Source organism: Xiphias gladius, chromosome 14, assembly GCF_016859285.1.
Source record: "Xiphias gladius isolate SHS-SW01 ecotype Sanya breed wild chromosome 14, ASM1685928v1, whole genome shotgun sequence".
In the NCBI taxonomy this organism is placed as follows: domain Eukaryota; kingdom Metazoa; phylum Chordata; class Actinopteri; order Istiophoriformes; family Xiphiidae; genus Xiphias; species Xiphias gladius.
Genome location: NC_053413.1, coordinates 13,789,189 through 13,807,799, shown reverse-complemented (window position 1 = coordinate 13,807,799; position 18,611 = coordinate 13,789,189). Strand labels below are relative to the sequence as shown.

The 18,611-nt window shown below is 43.3% G+C and overlaps 1 protein-coding gene across 2 annotated transcripts in view; it reads left to right on the top strand.

The window, feature by feature from the left end:
• The first annotated feature begins 713 nt into the window (after window positions 1-713).
• LOC120798769 (ephrin type-B receptor 1-B) overlaps window positions 714-18,611 on the top strand; it is a 150,968-nt gene continuing 133,070 nt past the window's right edge. For both annotated transcript variants that reach the window (XM_040143387.1, XM_040143386.1), the window contains exon 1: window positions 714-945. In XM_040143387.1, the coding sequence (XP_039999321.1) occupies window positions 885-945 (61 nt within the window). In that variant the 5' untranslated portion in view covers window positions 714-884. The remainder of the gene's footprint in view (window positions 946-18,611) is intronic.

Here is an 18,611-nt window from a genome sequence, read left to right as displayed (position 1 = left end):
GAGGTGCAATTGAATTTGCTAATGCTATTAAAGAACATCTTCATTATAAATGGGGTTTGCACTTGTGTGAGCATAATGGGAGAGTTTGGGTACCAGACCATTTATAAGGCTACTTGAGACATTTTCAAAAATGTATTGTGTCAACATAGGTTGGAGGGGGGGGTGGGAGCGTTGGCAAACAAACTGTTTTAACACATGAAAAATGCATTGTCCTAAGTCAGGATAATATTCAGTGTAGAAAACACTTTCAATCAGGGGGAGTGAGAATAGCCATATGGGACATCACTGAGCCTGATAAATTGCTCAGCAGCAGCATTATTTTGAACCACAGTCTGACAGACCACTGAACAAAGTATACAGCCGTTTAGGTCGTCTCCCATAGGAGTAGGCTTGGCTCGATGTATACCCAGGGATGCAGTAGCTGCAGTCACCCGACTGGCGGCGCTATTTCCCTTCAGTGCAGCGGACGAAAGCTTCAAATAGGTCAAGGAAAAGTTTTGTGTTTTGACAATGCTCGGTGGGCGGAGCGGCGGGCTGTCGATTGGTTAGTGAGTTTCATCTTCCAGTCGGTGATTGGCCCCGGCGCTCTAATGGGACCGTGAGCAGGCAATGTTGGGTCCCCCCCCCCACACCCCCACCTCACCCCACCCGTAACCCCCCCCAACCACCACCCCCCCACCCCACCCCACCCCTTCGCACCCCTCAGTCCCTACACACCGCTCTTCCCCGGCGCTGATTGTCACACATTGTTTACTACGGCTTGAAATGTGACTCACAACACAGGCTATCTGCTGGAGTACCACTCTGTCAACTGAGGGATTCTTTTGACGCGCACCGTGCGTCTTGGTTATTTGGGGACACGCCGTGGAGACTACCCTTCTGCCATGACAGTGGATTTGTTTGCGCTTTTGTGCGTGCTGGTCATCGCATCCTCTGCGATGGAAGGTAAATTGGAAATTGGGATTCTAATTGTTGTAGCTATGGAATTGCTCCTCGCCAGGACGCGCTCCGTGCCTTGGGGATGCGTGCAACGCTCGGTGTTGGGCAGCGCTGTGCCTCTGGCATAGAGATACGGGGCTGTCATACACGTGGATCGCAGCAGATTGCCGTGGTTATCCCTTTTCTTTCGGAGCGGCAGTGCTCCGGCTCCGCTGGTTGTCACTGATGTTACAGTCCACGGGAAGAGTGAAAATCTGTCAGATTTGAACCTGGTTTTGATTTGTGTTTTTAGTTGCATACAGTAGCATGGGCTCAAATGTGTTTTTACACCTCTTGGTCTTTCTCTTTCTATACAGCAGGAGTGCAGGACAGGAGCAGTCTGCTCTATTAACTGTGTTATTTTAGATTGTCACTATCCCACGAGCAATTAGTTTTTTCTCGGTGGGAAACGAAGGATACATTGTACGTGCCTGTCAAACCTCAGAGGATTCCTGTCACGTTTTTTTTCCCACCAAAATGTACATATAAAATACTATAACCACAAGCCCCTGAGCATCATTCTGTGGCATTTTGAATTGCCGAGATAAACTCTCTTAAATTGTAGATAGCGCTGACTGGAAGTCTCCCTGTAACCTGGATTTTGATGCTGGGGTACATTTATACCTTTTTACTAATTCAAATCAACAACACTTTTCAAAAAACACTGGGCTGCCTCTCCCCTTTTTTTTCAGACTGTCCCTGTATGTTTTCTCTTCATTCACCCCCATTCTCTTCTTTCTTTCTTTCTGCATCCTGTCCTATTTCCTTCTTTCTTTCTCTCACACTCTCGTCTGTACAAGCAGTGCCACTAGCAGCTAATATCTCCTCAGTTAAACATGTTTTTCATTTCCGCTGTGGGCCTGTAGGGACCGAACACTGGGCTGTAGCCTCAGACATTAGCTGCTGGATGGATATCCCAGCAGCATCATGGATATATAGTGTCTTCTATCATTTTACTGTACAGTAGTACATCCTCTGCGGTAAAGCATACACAGGACCACACCAGCTTCCCTGTGGCGGTCTGTATCCACCCCCAAAAGTATAAATAAGTAAATTAGAAGCACAAATCAAATGAGTTTTCTCACGTGCAGCTTTTCTCTTTAATCATTTACAACTCTGCCCCTGGATTGTTCCCAGCTCAAGCCGTGTTCTGTAATTCGGCGGTGGCTTTCTTGTTTGTGCTCATCAGATTTCAACACAGCTATGGATACCAAGCCCGGGCCCAAATTGCTACCTTTGCGAGGACAGATAATTTCAGGTTCAAATGTTTATCCAATGTGAAATGACAGCAGAGATTTCAATTCAGAGAGATGAGACAGGAGGGAGGAGTGAAATTTCCATGCTAGGAAAGGGCTGTGGGATTTCTACTTAAAAAGATGGGATGAGAAAGAAACAGATGGGCAGGGGGATGGCCCCTGGGTTACCTCGGTAACAAGGATGAAAGTGATTTCCTTGTTTGGGTCGCTAATTGAAAGGAGGTTGTCCCATGGGCAGGTCAAAATCTTCACTGATCTGTACTCCAATCTGTTGCTCTTTCTTTTTTTGTTGTTTGTGTGTGTGTGTGTGTGTGTGTGAGAGAGAGAGAGAGAGTAGAGCCAGTGACCACATTATCCCTGCCGCTCACTCTCACTCTTAATCTGATTATGAGTCCAAATCAGCCAGTAATCACAAAGTGTCAGAGATCCCTGTGTGAGTATGGATGTGTGTTTGTAACTTTAGAGTAAGGGACAGCCCTGACAATATGGACACATAGTTGTGATGAATATAATGATTAATTTGACCTCCATAAACATGCAGACACTCACAGTAAACACCACACACATCATTGTTGAACTGATGAACTACGGAATGAAAATCATAAGGAGGCAAGCATGAAAGATGGATGGATAGTTGGGAGACGGCTGAACATAATAGAAACACGAGATTGAAATTTGAAGCTTGAGTATGCTGTGGTGTGTGTGTTACAATGTAAAGTTGTGTGTTTATATGTCTGAGTGAGGTGTGATGAAGGACCAAAAAAAGTTTAATCATGCTGGAAGTTGATTGTAGAACTTTAAATCTGTTGGATTTAAAGTCCAGACACAGCTACCCACCATGCACACACGCAGGCACATGCACACAGTCCCACACACATGAAGACATGATACCTGCAAACAAAAATGGATTCACTGACAAGTTATTGAAGAGGGGTAGAGGGGCAGTCGGTCCCAAAGCAAAGGGCTAACAGTGACGAGAGTGAAGACAGGGATTTGCATGCCATTAGAAAAAGAAGCTTGTGCAGTGCTCTGTTTCACCCCAATTTGTCTTTTCTCTCCATTTCTCCCTATCATCTTTACCTTTTCTCTGCTTACTTTCCTCTCCCTCCCTTTTCCCCCCTCATTTCTATATCCCACTCTGTCTTCCATAATTCTCTTCACTAATCTCTCCATTCCACCTCTTGTCTCCCTCCTCACTTCGTGGCTGCTCGCTCTCTCTCCGTGGTGTGCGCATGGTTCTTGCCAACAGCAGCAGTAATTCTCCCCTACTTACAGAGCCATTGCGTATGTCTGTTTGCCCTTAAACCAAATAGGCTTAGATAAGCCCGCTCATTTAACGGCCTGGAACTAGGTGGCGGAGGGAGGAGGAACGGGGATGAAACAGCGGTTGAAAGATAGACGGGATCGAGGGAGATAAAAAGATGAGAGACAGAAGGAGGGAGGTCAGCGAGTTTCAGAAAAGATACAGTACGCATGTTTTACAAATGAGTAGCCTGCAATTGAACAAGGCTGTGGAAGTACACGTACACTGGGCTGTCTCAGTTATCCGACATACAGTAGATGCCTGAGCCATGCTACAACCGCGGTAAAACAGCAGCAGCATTCAGTATGAGTGTGTTACCCGTCCATAAGGATGTTGTGTTAAGTACCTGTACTGTTCTGTGGTAATGCCTCATCCTCAGGGGTCAGGTGGATCGAATGGAAAATACCGTAGCTTGAATAAACAGTAATAATCATAGCCTAAGCAACAGATAATAGTTATGGTGATTGCTACACACTGGTGATATAAAAAAATCAGAAGCATTAGAGTGCCATATTGATTAGAGAGGTTAGAGGACAGAGCAAGTTCCAACCCCTGTCTCAGCAAACAACTGCTTTGCTGAAGTGTTCTGATCAAGGCACTGACTCATCTCTAGGGGCATTTTGTGGTAGATGACCTGCGGCTCCTACCTCACTGGGGAGAGAAGTAAGCATCTGCCTCCTGGGATTCATAAAGAATCCTATTATTATTGTTATTATTATTATTATTATTATTATTCTCTCAGGTCAGTTCTTTTTCTAATCAGAGTAGTGAAGCTACTGGAGTTGTGTTAAACTGACTTTGAGTATAGTAGTAGCCTTGCAAAGATAACACCCAGCTTTGCCAGACCACAATTTTGCTGTGTCAGTTGTGATTTGGAAAGGCCCATAAGACCTTTCCTGGAGACAGGTATCGGTTTAAGTAGTGTGTACAGTCCTGTAGTTGATTGATAGTTATCTGCTTCACCCAGACATTAACATAAATCCTTCATGCACCTAATTGGACAAATGGATCAGTCACTGGGCTGTCACTGGTTTTGGCTTCACATCTTGCTTCACATGAACAGGATGATTTCACTGAAAGTATCTCCCTGAATCAGAAATCTGAAGCAAAAAAAGATCACATAGTTACAAAATAATGCTTAATTTGATATCTTTTACGCCTAGTTTAAATAACTGTTCATGATTTTGCAAGTTTTCAAAGGGGTGAATAACAAATTGCCGGTTCACAGGTTGGTCCAGCTCGTCTCGTCAGGCTCAAATGATTCTCAGTTGTTTCCCAGACGTAAATCTTGAACCAAATGCTGAGCTTGTAGTGAGGTAGATTGGCTTTGTGAAGCTAGTGTAGTACTGAGTTTAGAATTCTGTACTACTAGATGTATGATTTGGGTGTGCATGTGTGCTCACCAGCTGTGCAGAGGAGACAGCCTGTAAAAAGAGTCCTGTTGAGTCTCTAATGGATGTGAATGCAAGATTGCTCTTTTCTTCTGCTCTCATTTGAAATGGTTTGAAAAGAAAAGAATGAAAATATAAGAGCAACATGGACCCATGGGTTGAGGCGGTAAGAATGAAAAGATATGAAGGATTGTGTGTGTGAGTATTCACATGAGTGTACAAGTACATTTTTGGCTATGGGCAATACTGCTGACCTGGGACCACCTGAAGTAGAATCTAATTTTCCACTCGCTTTGTACCCACCGTGTGTGTATTGTACGTTTGAATGCCTGTGTTGTCAGTAGACTGCTAAAGCCATTATGGCTGGCAGGGGTAGCAGACATGGCCTCCTCCCATAATGAAGGCTTTATTTTGCCCACAGTGAAAAGACTACTCGGTGTTAAGGTGTGCTTACGCACACTGGTCAGTTATCAGGACCCCCGGTGCAAACCCCTGCCTGCAGCTCATGTACCTGTAGTGCTGTAAATGTGTTGTACTGCCTTTTCAGTGAAAATATTGAGCTCAGGTTCAGGCAATGTGGCAAGAATCTGGTCCGCGCAGGTCTTGGTCCTTCACAATATGTTTTTTCACATATTGCAGTACACTGTATAGAGCGTATTTTCTCTTTGATAATATGATCACTGGCTCTTCACTCTCTCTCTCTCTCTCTCTGTTTCTCCCTCTGTTTCTCTCTCTCTCTCTCACACACACACACACACACACACATGCACACACAGAGCCCCCCTCACAGCTCACCTTACCCCAGAGGCATCTGAGCTTTTGGAAGGCCAGATGGTGGATGCAGGTTGGGGGCTGGTATGCATGTGCGCATTTTTCTGTACATCTCATTGGGAGAATGAATGGTATCGAGGGAGAATGGAGAGACAGAGGATGAGAGCAATATACACTATATTGTGTGTGTGTTTGTGCATATTTATGTATCCAATTCCATTCTATTCCAGATGTGATACTTGTTTTCTTTTTTTCGCCGTGCAGATATTTCCTGTTCTTTTCCATGTTGTTTTCCTGTGTCTTCGACACATTCGTGTGTCCAGAGATTTGCTGCGGAGATGCTATCGGCAGTGTTAGGTTCCACCCGTTTTGCTTCGTGCTTGGCCCTTATCAGAGAAGGTGGCTGGCTGTGGGAAGATGGCTAAGGGCTTATCTGTACAATCTCAGGGAGAAGTAGACCCAATGCATCAGCAACATACGAAACACATTAGGGCGCCGGAGTGAAAGCAGTGACGCTCATGACACAGTTCAACCTCAAACTGTGTGAGTCATCTGTTTCCTGGTAAAGCCAGTTCTCTCAAATGGCAAACACACAATGGGCCCAGACGCACACACCCACTGACATACTGACCAAGGCTTGATGTGCACAAGGGCACAGACTTAGAGATAACCTTCCAGGCCACACCTAGTGGAAAATGGCAATGCTAGTAATTGATTGGGCGCAGTGACCCAGCTTCCCCGCCACTCAAGGATGGTGGTGTGAAAAACGTCCTTTTTCTCATTCTTTTTCTATCTCTCACGCCTTTTCCCCTCCATTATCACCTGTCCTAGAGATTGGGTGACAGTTGTTCAGTCAGCGGGGAAGGGGAGACCCTTTGATAGTTGTTCATTTGAAAGGCGAGAAGAGAAATCATTGATTATGAGTCTTATTTCCCACTGTTCATGCAGCCTGGCTCCTGGGGCCTCTATGCTTACAGCCCCATATTCATTATTTCTCCTCCCACCCTATGGCCCCTTTAGATCCTGTCCACCCCAGCCCTCCCTGCATCAGCTCAGGCCGATCCAGATTAACAAAGGCCTGTTGTGGACTCAACTTCCTGGCCATTTCTTCTTCCCCTGCTAGATTGTTCTTTTTTTTTTAAATTTAATTTAAATCTGAGATTGTTTGCAAGGTACACCCCATTATCTCCCAACTTTTTTTCTCAAAATGTACTGCCTGGGAATAATTGTTTGTTTTTGCCTGCCTCTCTCCCTCTTTTCTCCCCTCCTCCCTCCCTCACCTGCCTCTTTTCCCCCACACTTTTTTTTTTAGTTAAAAACAGATGCATTTATGAGGCATTGTTGGGTTTACTACAAGGAAAAAGTGAAATATGAGCCTGTCCTTCTGAGGACGTAATAGACACAGCACTGGCAGGAACAGGAAGGGGGTAAAGAGACTGTTGGGGTTGTAAGCTTGTAGGAACAAAGAGGTTCATTTATGATTGTTATAATGAGATCTGTTTTTGAGTCAGGCCCAGAATGATTTAATTTGACTTTTAAGCCCTACAGCTCAGGCTTAAGGGCTGCAAGGGGGAAGGCGGGCAGGACAAAGGCTGATTAGGGAGTGGGAGGAGGCAGGTATAGTGGTGTCGTGTTGTGTCTTTTGGTGTGTGGGAAACTTTTTAAAGTCTACAACTGGGGTTCTCAAACTTATTACTTAAAGGGCTGCATCTGATTTTTATTCAAAGTCAGGGGTCCAGAAAAATTGGCGATAAGCATCTTACATTCTAGTTCAGACAGTCAAGATAGACTTTTGTGGCACATGCCCCGTGTGACCCCTGAACTCTGATGCCTCACATTTCTTGTGATTGGGCCAGCAAGAAACTGAGTCAGCCATAGCTAGGACAGTTAGTCCATATTTATTTCTGACTCAGACATATTTCTACAACCACATTTACAGTAGTTGTAGAAATTCTGTACTAGAGAAAACGAGACACATTCTTTATCTGCGATTTAGGAGCTGATAGCAAATTCTATGGTGTAACTTTAATGCGTGAACTCTGCAGCGACAACACACAACAGTCTCTCCAGCAGTTTACATCGCCATGACAATGATGTCAACGATTGGGAGATAAGGCACATTAAAACCACATTCATCTGGGGACAGGATCGCTGTGAATAATCTGCAGCTACACTCTATATTCAACGACACTAACAATTTATTGATCAATAGAAATTTTATTTCAAAATAGAAAACTTTACATTTCATAACGTATTGTATTCATAATTCAAGGTATAGGCTGGTCTGGATTTACCTGCCATTTGGTCTGGATGTGGACCAAGGTCCAGACTTTGAAAAGCCATGGTCTGCAGTCAAACTGATAAGAATATCAGTTTAGCTCACTTTGGTAACAACACACTACAAACTCCCTGCATATCGCTATGTTTATTTAGCAAATCCCTTGCCCAAATGTACATTATATGATGTTGCTACTGTACAGAAAAAAAATTATTTTGTGGCACTCTTTGCATTTTAAACGATTCAGCAGCCCAGAGGATGCTACGTTTCCAGCGCTCAGAGGAATTAAAGGCAGAATGTTAATAGGGCTGAAATTACAAACGGTGGTAGAAGCTGCTCCACTTCCGATTAAATAAAAACTGGTTCCTCCACAGGCTGTTTCTCATAGGGACTGACAAGCACTCACTCACACACACATACACAAGCACAGATGCGAATGTGCAAGATTCCCAACACACATACACTGCCATGCACACACATAGCTTTGATGTGTGGAAAGGAAATGAGAGGGAGAGCTAAGGGTTTGGACCTGGGGCCTGTCCCATTATTAATGAGTAAGTGCCAGTTCCTCTCCCAGGTTCAGGACATGTGGACATATTTCACAATTTGCCTGCCCTTCTCCTCACCATAAATGTAATCTCTTATTAAACATTGGCTTCTTGGCAAGAGGGGCAGATAGAGAGAAATTGTGCATGAATTTGTGTCTCACTGTGTGTTTCTGCGTTAGCATGAGAAATGAAAATTGTGTGGTGGAGACAAATTAAGTTCCTGCACAGTGCAAAATGGAATGCCAGCTTCTGAGAGGGACACTGATGGGCCAATAAGTAGCAGTGGTGGGAGAACAGTTTCTACCCCACATAACACTGAATCCCTCTGCCAGGCAAATTTCTGCCTTCCCTGTGATGTCTACTTGTCTAGCTGGTTAAGAAGAGAGTGTTTTTGGAGGTAATTACCTATTGATTTGAAGCACAGGGGGTAATGGGAAATGAGTGGACAGCATCTTGATCTACCAACAGTTGCAAGGCTGTTGGTACAATACAAAACTGACAGGGTGAAAGGGGCGTTTCCCTAAAAGAACCAAGGTCAAAGGTGTTTTGTTTGGCTTTCAAATTCTGTTAATCTGAATTTAGGAAAAGAAAATAAATCAGGAAAAAAAACCAAAACAGACAGGAATCAGAAGCCCGGGAATGTCTATTGGTTGAAAATTCAAGATTGTGCGTATCTGATTGTGTGTTCTAATATTCAGTGGTATTGAATGTACAGTATTTCCCCCAGTTTGCATATTTATTTTATTTAAATTTTGTTTTGATGGCCACCTTGACAGACTGATCCCAGCCTGTGCTGACCTATTGACCTACCCTCTCCTTCATGAATAGTTATAACAGTTTTGAACAAGGGGACTCATTTTAATCTGATGCATCCTGTGGTCACATCACACCCAATCATCCTTGGGTCATAAATCTTACCCTGATAATATTGAATCTGTACTTTTAGCAGATGATTAAGTAAGTGAAGAAATTTCCCACATAGAGATGCTGTTTTATTCCTTCCTCTGTGTCCTCCTCCTACAGATCCATGTGCTATTGTTTTTGTTAGATGCAAGTTAAAGGACAATGATTAGGACTCATTTGTACACAAGAATAGAGGCAAAGAGGGACAGAGGGAGAGAGACGGATAGGCCTGTATCTGCCTACGATCTTATTTCTGCTAATGAGGAGGCTGGTGGTTCTGGCTGCTAACCCTTAAGCACATCCAGCCCTTCGGAGCGTTTGTGCCTACATTTATCTTTGTGAGAGTACATATCCTTGAATGTCTGTGGGGAGTGTGATTTACCTTTTTTATAGAAATATCAGTGATAATGAAAATTTGGACAGGATTGGTTGGTGCAGTGAGTCATGCCAGTGTATTTGCTGTTAGTGTTAGCTTGTGTGTTGAGGTTGCTGTTAAATCTATGAAGGACGCTTGTTAGCATAGCAGTCTCAGACATCACCCCCCCCCCCCAACCCAAACCTTTTCTGTACTGAGGCACACTGAACGGTATAAAATTCATGCCCGTTTCCAATTGTTCCCTCCCTCCTTATCTCTTATTCCTATGAAGTCTTTCCCCTCCCTGCTTTCTCCCAAGGCTGGGCATCTAAATAGGCACGCCTTTGATGTAAGCTTCACACACTGTTAGACACCCACTCATCAGATTGACACCGATGTCTGGGCGGAGTCAGCCCATTTCTGAGAGCTGGGGAAATGAACTGCTGGTATATACTGTACACACATATGGCATTCAGCCAGGTAGTTTTAAATGAAGCAAAGTGGAATGTGGCCATGAATGAACGGATGTGCTTGTTCAGATGCAAACATTTTCCAGTATGGCCATGCTGCACTCAGCTGATGATATGTCAAGATGACAAACGTTCCCACTAAGGTGAGCTGAATGTAATTGTACAGTGGTTTTCCTGGCTGTGTTTTACAACAGTGTCACATCAGTTTTAGAGGAAATTATTTTTATATCAGAAGAAACATCATACAAGTGATGTGAGATTATTAACGTATAATATCAATGCTGGCCTCTTTTATCATAAAGTCTTTATCTAAATGCATACCGGCACAGCCTTGGAACTCTCTAACATTCTCAGTAAATGATAAATGTTTTGTAAAGGCCTAACTAGACAGGAAGTGTGTAACGAGTGTAGTAAAGTAAGTGAGTGTATGTTGTATTTTAAATCGGTTCTGACAAATGATCACATACAGTTAGTGTTTGGACAGTGACGCCCTTCATTTGCATCGACACCTATTTAGACCGCATATTGAGAGTTCCCATGAACAGCTACCATGAAACTGATTGTTAGTCAATTGTCCAATTACTTTTGAGCCTCTGAAAATGAGGGACTTTGTAATGTGTGTCGAGTAGTGTTTGTGTAATAGCTGATGACTCCCCTGAATAAAGGGGCTCCATTAAAATCTTAACATCCCACCTGGTGCCAGTCATGTTAATGCTATTTTCAGCGTTTAAAAAAAAAAAATGTTCTCAGACCAAAAATTGGCCTTTGCTTCTAAAACAATCCCAAAATCCAACATCCATTTTCACATTTATTAAAGCTACTTGATATGTTGACCTACCTAACCCAAGGTGAAACAGAGAGACACAGATGTGCAATGCTCTCTTCATGTGATGGTTACAATTCCTGACAAGGTCACTGTGTGAGTCCGTGAGTGTGTGTATGTATGTGCGAGCAGATTCAAGCATGAACAAAAAAAAAAAAAATTCCTCAGCTTGCTCTAAAAGGGCTCTCAGACAGCTGTCAGTGATTGGCTGAAAGAGGACACCTTCTTTCTGTTATTATTGACAGCTGAAAATGTAGAGGAAGTGTGGAGTGTGACTTGCATTTCTGCACATATTCTCAATCATTTTGAGACTCAGGTAATGATTTGAAAAATCTACTTCCTTTGATAAACATCATGCGGCAGCTTCTAAAAGGAAAAGCATGATGGATGGTCATATTGCCTCTCAAAAAATGGAAAAGACAAAAGGCAAACAAAAAGCTTCTCTCTATCTCTTTCTCTGACTCTCTGTCGGTCTGTTGCCTTGGCTCTGAAGATTGATTGTGAATCAGCCAGGATGTATGAGCGTTGCGATCATATCATGGATCACAGCATGGGGAAGGAATGACAGATGTCATAAGCATCCTCTGTTTATTTGAGAGGCGAGTGTGTGTCTGATGGATTGGTTGTGTGTGGTGGATACAAGGATGATTTTTCCTCTCTCATGTGTCTCTTTGTGTTTTTGTAAATATTTAACAGGACAAACAAAGCGTTTGTGCAATGTAGAACAATGTCCCAAAGTTAGCAAGTATAATTAAAAAACAAACTGAAAGTATAACACTTCAAGGTTATTTATAGTTTAAATAATATAATAGGATAGAGTTATAAGTCCATAATTGTATGGACGTATTTTTAGATTTTTAGATGTATTTTAGATGTATTTCAAATATTGCCTTAACTTTTCCATCTCTTAGGTCCAAAATAAAAATACAATATCTATGTCCAACACTTCCCGAAGTACAGATCATTTTAATAGATCATTTATAAAAATTCAGTTATATTACGTGAATATTCTTTCCTGATTTAACATGACTCAAAGAAATGGGGCACCTCACTGGGGTGATGGGTGGTAAAGGGGCTATTGAGGGAAGGGTTCAGTGTGTTTCTGTCAAGGTCATTTTGAGTGGCATATATATCCTATTTAGGAGCCTCTGAAACCACTGAGCAAAGTAGACATGAAACAGTGTTGACAGCCCTGCACTGCTGCGATTGCTACAGTCACACTGGAGATTAGTTAGTGGACCAAACACACTCTCTCACACACAAACACAAACACAAACACACACACATATGCACAGACAAATGCACTGGGTCCTCTGCCGTGAGCTGGACACTAGATCGGGCCCTTAATACGGACAACCATTTCTGCACTAACAGCTCCTGATTGCTTTGCTTTACACATCGTGATGACATCAGCACATTGCTAATTAACAAATAATTGACAGATGACGAGATGGATCAGTGGGAGTGCCGTTAAAGGAGCATGCTGCAGCATGCCCGTTCCTTCGAGACATCTGGACTGATCAGTTAGCCCCTGTTTAGTAGAGCAGGTTAATCAAACCTGTTTTTATGCAAGAACAATTTTGGAAACAGTTGCCAATGACCGTGAAGAAGTTTGATAAAATTTGGGTCATGTATTTTCATTCCAGAACTCTAGATGTCTTAAAGACATTTTTAGGACACTCCCTTTTCAATATGCAATTGTATTAAAATGTTTGCTACTACCTCTGTGAGAGATAACAGCCAGGCGCTTGTAAAGGGATCCTGTCTATTGGGGGAAGATGGAGGAAATCGCTGGGAGCAGGAATGTGCTTGACTTGTTTGTTTGGGTCAGTGAAGGAAGTGTGTGTGCTTGTATGCGTGTGTGAATGTGTGTCAATGCAGGCCTGTCTGTGTGTTGTCCAAAACAGTGTTTGCTCAGCAAGAGAAAAACTGAAATGTGATATGAATATCCTCTCCATTCTTCCGTGAAAGTACCTGAAAAAACCCCTGAAAGGGGCCCGTTTAGGCTCGCTCCCAGACAATACAGCACAATGCCCCTGATGACAGGCTAACTGTGGGAGGAAATAGCCCTGCTAGCGCCAACATAATAGCAGAATATTCTGGAAGTCACAGGAGGGATTCATGGAAGCAAATAGTCTTTTTCTAACATTCAGTGGAACAGTGTGTGTGGTTATGTGTGTCTGCGTGGGATGTGTGTGTCTGACATGCTGACCCTCTTTTCTGTATGTGCACCACATTCTGTGATGTGCTAGATGTGTGAATTGGAACCTTGCCTAGCCTGTCAATCAGATGAAGAGATCATTAGAGGTGTCACACTCAAATCTCTCTTCTTTCTAATCAGCTGTCATACTAGTTACGCCAGCTTCTACATGTGCCTGTGCCCAGCTGCCAAATAAAAGTTCATGAGCTGGAACTGAATACACAAAGGAACCGACAACTTAATGAATTTTGTTCAGGTGTCTTACCCATAGTGAGCACCACTTGGTTGTTCTCTTATGCCATGATCCTCTAGTGGGCAGGAGATGACTCCATCTTGGGTTCCATATGGACCCCATGTTGGAGTCACGCTGCTCTCTAACAGTGGGGGAATGGCAATTAGCGCTACATTTGCTGAGGATGGCATTGAACCAGAGACCTGTCACCTCTGCTTCACAGCTCTGTCTTTGAAGACACGCATGTGTATGTGTGTTCATGTTCTTGTGTGTGTGTGTGTGTGTGTGTGTGTGTGTGTGTGTGTGTGTGTGTGTGTGTGTGTGTGTGTCAGCATGCATGAGGGGAGGAAGAATCATATCACAGCACCTGTTTCACAGCAGGGGATGGGACTGCCTCACTGAGACAAGGTGTGTGTGTGTGTGTGTGTGTGTGTGTGTGTGTGTGTGTGTTTGCAAAGAGGGAAAGGCATTGTGTAGCGATGGTATATTGTGTGGGATCAGAGGCAGAGCAGCATCTAAATGCATGTGGTTACTTGTAATCAATGTTACCGCAGTTCCCTTTGGGTATGCTAATCTATTTTAAAATGCTAATGTATTTCAGTGCCAAACGCTTGAGTTGTATCATACGAGTGAATAAGCGATCATGCACACAGTGACGATGAGATGGAAATCTGCTTGAAGAATGTCATATAGTGTCTTGGGAAATTGAATTCCCAAACACAGTGCCTGGGAAGCTGTATTGCACAGCTGACGGCATGTGGACTCCTTAGGTGGCAGTAATTGCACCATCTTTGCAGTTTATAAGTCCCTTAGATCTCTGTAGTGAAGGACTGATATGACACAAAATAGTCGGTAGCCCATAGAGGCGAACGGGGGATCTGTGTCTTTCATAGAACAGGCTGCAGTTGCCACTGGAGACTGGCAATTGCATGTCCCTGCTTTGAAACCTCTCGTGATCACAGAACAACTGGATATGGTCATTTGAGATCAAGAACAGTGATGAAAAATACTCATCTGTTTCACTCACTGGAATTTGTTGAGTATTTGTGTGTTTGCTTGATTTGATATAAGATGACAGGGTAGAGAGAGACTGTGTGTGTGTGTGTGTGTGTGTGTGTGTGTGTGTGTGTGTGTGTGTGTGTGTGTGTGTGTGTGTGTGTGTGTGTGTGTGTGTGTGTGTGTGTGTATTTCTGGGTTTTGTTTGGCCACCAGGGTACTTGTTTCTCTTGTCTGACCTTGCTTAGACAGACTCACCGTTGTGAAGATTTGCATGTTGGCAATGTCCCTGACCAAAAGTCACTGTACACTGTGTAATCATGAGTTATCCTAAAAAATCATCAAAATTGAAGTGTTTAAAACGGCAACCATGAACTGCATAGTCCTTTGTTCCAGTCCATCCAGGAACCTTTATGTTGTTCCCTCCCCTACAATAATTAGACCCATCTAGCACAGTGTGATGAACCTGCAAGATCACCGTTGTCCCATAAGGTGTAGGAGCTCTTTTGTTATTGTTTCTGCCATTTTTCTAGTCTTGGAGGACCCAAACACTCACTCCTGGGATTAACACGCCTTCACATGGCAAAAGGTCCATATAGAAATCTGCTTCATACACTGCCTGGATTGATGGAGTTCATGTAAAGGAGACACTTTTCTGTGTTCTTTCATTGCGTTGTTAGTCAGCCTTAATCAATAATTCTCCCTCTGTCTATCTCTCTCTCTCTCCCTCCACCCATTAGAGTGCCAGGTTGTGTAACATGCCGGTTGGCTTTGTACTCGCAGATGATGACTTCTGACAGTTGCCCACACTTCTCGAATCAGCTGCGTGTAGCGAGTGTGTGTGCGTGCTATGTGTATTTTTTGATAAATATGCCCACTTGTGTGTTTCTGTGTGTCTGTGAGCGTGCATGCTGATGACAGCTGACAGGGCCCACGCATCTTAATTTAGCCTTGCTGTCTGGCCCCCGGGGAAGGCATGGATGTTCAGATATAGAAAAAGCTTCAATGCTACGATCCCTACTTTCCTTCCCTATAGTATCGAACCATGCTAGTCTCGACCTTATGCCTCCAAGTCAGAGCGAACTTATCCCACAAATGATAACGACAAAAGGGAATCTGGAACTGGGCCCAGCGCCAGTTTCAGTGTTTATCATGGAAATGCTTTTCCCTTTTTAGTCTTTGAAGATGGCTTCCAAATAGAAAAGGGATGAAAAATGTTTCTGCCTCTGCATTATATTTGCAGATTTTCTTGAAGTGTGCGTACTGTTGCTTCAAGATATTGAGTTTCTTTATGGTATTGAGTTGCGTTGAGGCTACAAAATATATACTTTCAGTGCTTTCACTGCCAGCACTCCAGTAATTTATTCACAGAATAAAGTAGTGGAGAGGTTATTGTCAGCACTGTATGACTTGCAGTAACTTATTTTCCTGACAAAGGTTTGTCAGGGATATCCCATCACTAATGAAGTTCAATAGGTTAGTGGTTTTTAATGTGAGTCAAATTCGATTTTGGTATGTGGTTATGATCACTATCTGTGTGGTAATCTGGAGGTGATCAACGTGGCAATAGAGTGTGTGTGTGTGTGTGTGTGTGTGTGTGTGTGTGTGTGTGTGTGTGTGTGTGTGTGTGACTAGATAGATAAAGGAATGAAACGGTCCCTATGTGACTTGGGCTTTATTAAAGAGAAGTTAATGAGTTCCCCTGTCTGCCTCTCTCATTTTTCCTCCCCTACCCATTTACTTTGAGCACCATTTCTTCTCCATCCTATCTCTCTAATATCCCTCCCGCTCCTGCTCTTGCTCAAACTATATTCACATTCTCAAGCGTTATCCCTTGGCCTTGTAAGTAAATTACAAAACTGAGACAATGCAGCATTGGGAGTGAAAATATAAAACTATTTTGTTACATCCCAATCTCTGTTGCTTTTTACTCTCTCTCTCTTGCTGTCTGTCGGTCTCCTCTTTCCTTATGCGCTGAAAGAGACTCGCCTTTATCACTGTCGGCTAGTTGGATTTTCATGCTAATTCAAGCAGATCCATCTGACTAATGCTGATCACAGATGTTCTGCACTGTCCCCAGTGCTGGTCTCTGTGTGTGTGTGTGCGCATGTTAGTTCATCTGCGTTTCTCATATCACAGTGTTTGATTCTTTTGATGTTCAAAGATCCTCTGACAACAAAGTACAAATTCCTTGCTTTTGAAAATTAGATCTCTCTAAATCATAGAACTGTTGCACTAGCGATATCAGCGATGCTAATAATCTCATGTTTCACTGAGCTGCACTGGATCCTGTGGACTTCAACTGCTCGGCCAACCTGTGTTGTGTTCTCCAGAAGTTAGAGGCTGGGTACAGTTACACTTAACTTGTGGAGGAAGAAAAGCCTTTGGTCAGAGGAAGAGAGGCAGAAAGCAGGAGAGAAAGAGAACAAGGTAGACGAGGACGTAGACAAAGAGGGAGCCATGTTTTTCTTTTGCTCTCTCCTGAGGCGCAAAGAGCAGCTAGTGCTGACATGCTAGCGAAATCCACTGCTGTGGCATCAGTCTGCTTGTCCTACTGCAGAGGCAGGAAGAGAACAGCAGCATGAACACAGACCGCTTTGACATTGCACACTTTGTGGAGTTGCTCCTCTGTCATGGTCACTGGAGAAATTTCACACAGAAAGCAGACATGACAGCAGGCACACATCCACAGTCATACAGAAACAGAACCAGTGCTCTGCTTCCTTTTTAAAAAATGACTGCGACATGAGAGCAGCAGGTATGGCTATGGCTTTGTTTCTCGTGTTTTTCATTACTGGAGCGGCACATGAATGAACAAGATCTATCCCTATGTTTTTGCATCACAATGAGATTTTGAACCCAGTATATTCCATGTCATCTCGTTCCATTCCAGTCTTTATACTGGACACTTTCCCTCTCACTCCCGCTGACTGTAGCCATCTGGGCTTTTGATCCAGTGGAAGTACTCTGAGAGGACTATTTGAGCGGCCAAAGGAAGAGAGATGACATTGTATTGCAGCAAATCCATAGGAGGGACATGTGGGGGGCACTACCAGAAGTCGGGGGGAGACTGTCTTAAAAAGGCACGGGGATACTGTAGCCGTCTGGAAGATCTATGGAGTGTGATGTGACTGACATGGAATGCTATTTGTTGGATACTCATTGGACAGAGTGAGCTGACACATCTGTGGCAGGCAGCCAAATCAACTCTGATTTATGCCACCCCACCATCTAGAAGGGGGCCTGCCCAGTCACCCAGCCAATACAGAAGATGTATTGTATTGTGAGGGTTAGCACAGTATCAAAAAACAATCACTCACAGACACACACACACACACACACAGAGAGAGCGAGAGAGAGACACACACACATAATAAAATATCTAAGATGAGTGGGTTAAAGTATCTCTAGTTATAAGTTATCGCCGCTCATGTTTGACATATATAAATTTCCATTGTACACATAGACACAGACGTCAGCTGCCTCTACTGATAGATATTTGTTAAGTCGAAACTTTTATTGCAAATAAAACAAGCCTGGTCCCCATCTGGGCTGTTTCTGCCTACATGTTAAACATTTAGTAAACCCTCAACATGTTTCCCTGCTTTTGGCCATAACACTGCTGTGTTCCAGATGCATACAGCAGTAGCAGCGAGCATGGAAGTTAGTGAAATACTGAGATGCGGTGTGGGGAAAAAGAAAGGGGGTTTTAAGTGATTGAGAAACCAAGAGAGATCCAGAACACATAATATGATATAAACTAGAGGGGTAAGAAATAAGTTGTGGCAGAAGTTAAAATTGATAGGAGAAAAGAACTGGTCACCTATGGAGAAATTGAGGGCAGTGATTTAGAAGAGGTGAGATGAGGCAATGTCATTCTCTTTGAATAGCTATTATAAAAGTAGCAGGGTGAATATGGGACTTAGAGAGTTTGCGAGGGAGTTCTTCAGCCCATCTTGATAAACCTCTTCTTTCCTGGTGTATAAATAAAGAATTTTCTTCAGTTAGACACAGTTGGGTTTGTTTTTTTTGTTGTTTTTTTTCAAAGCTGCATCAGTGTGTTAATTATGTTCAAGCAGAGATGTACTGGTGAATTACAGTGCAGTA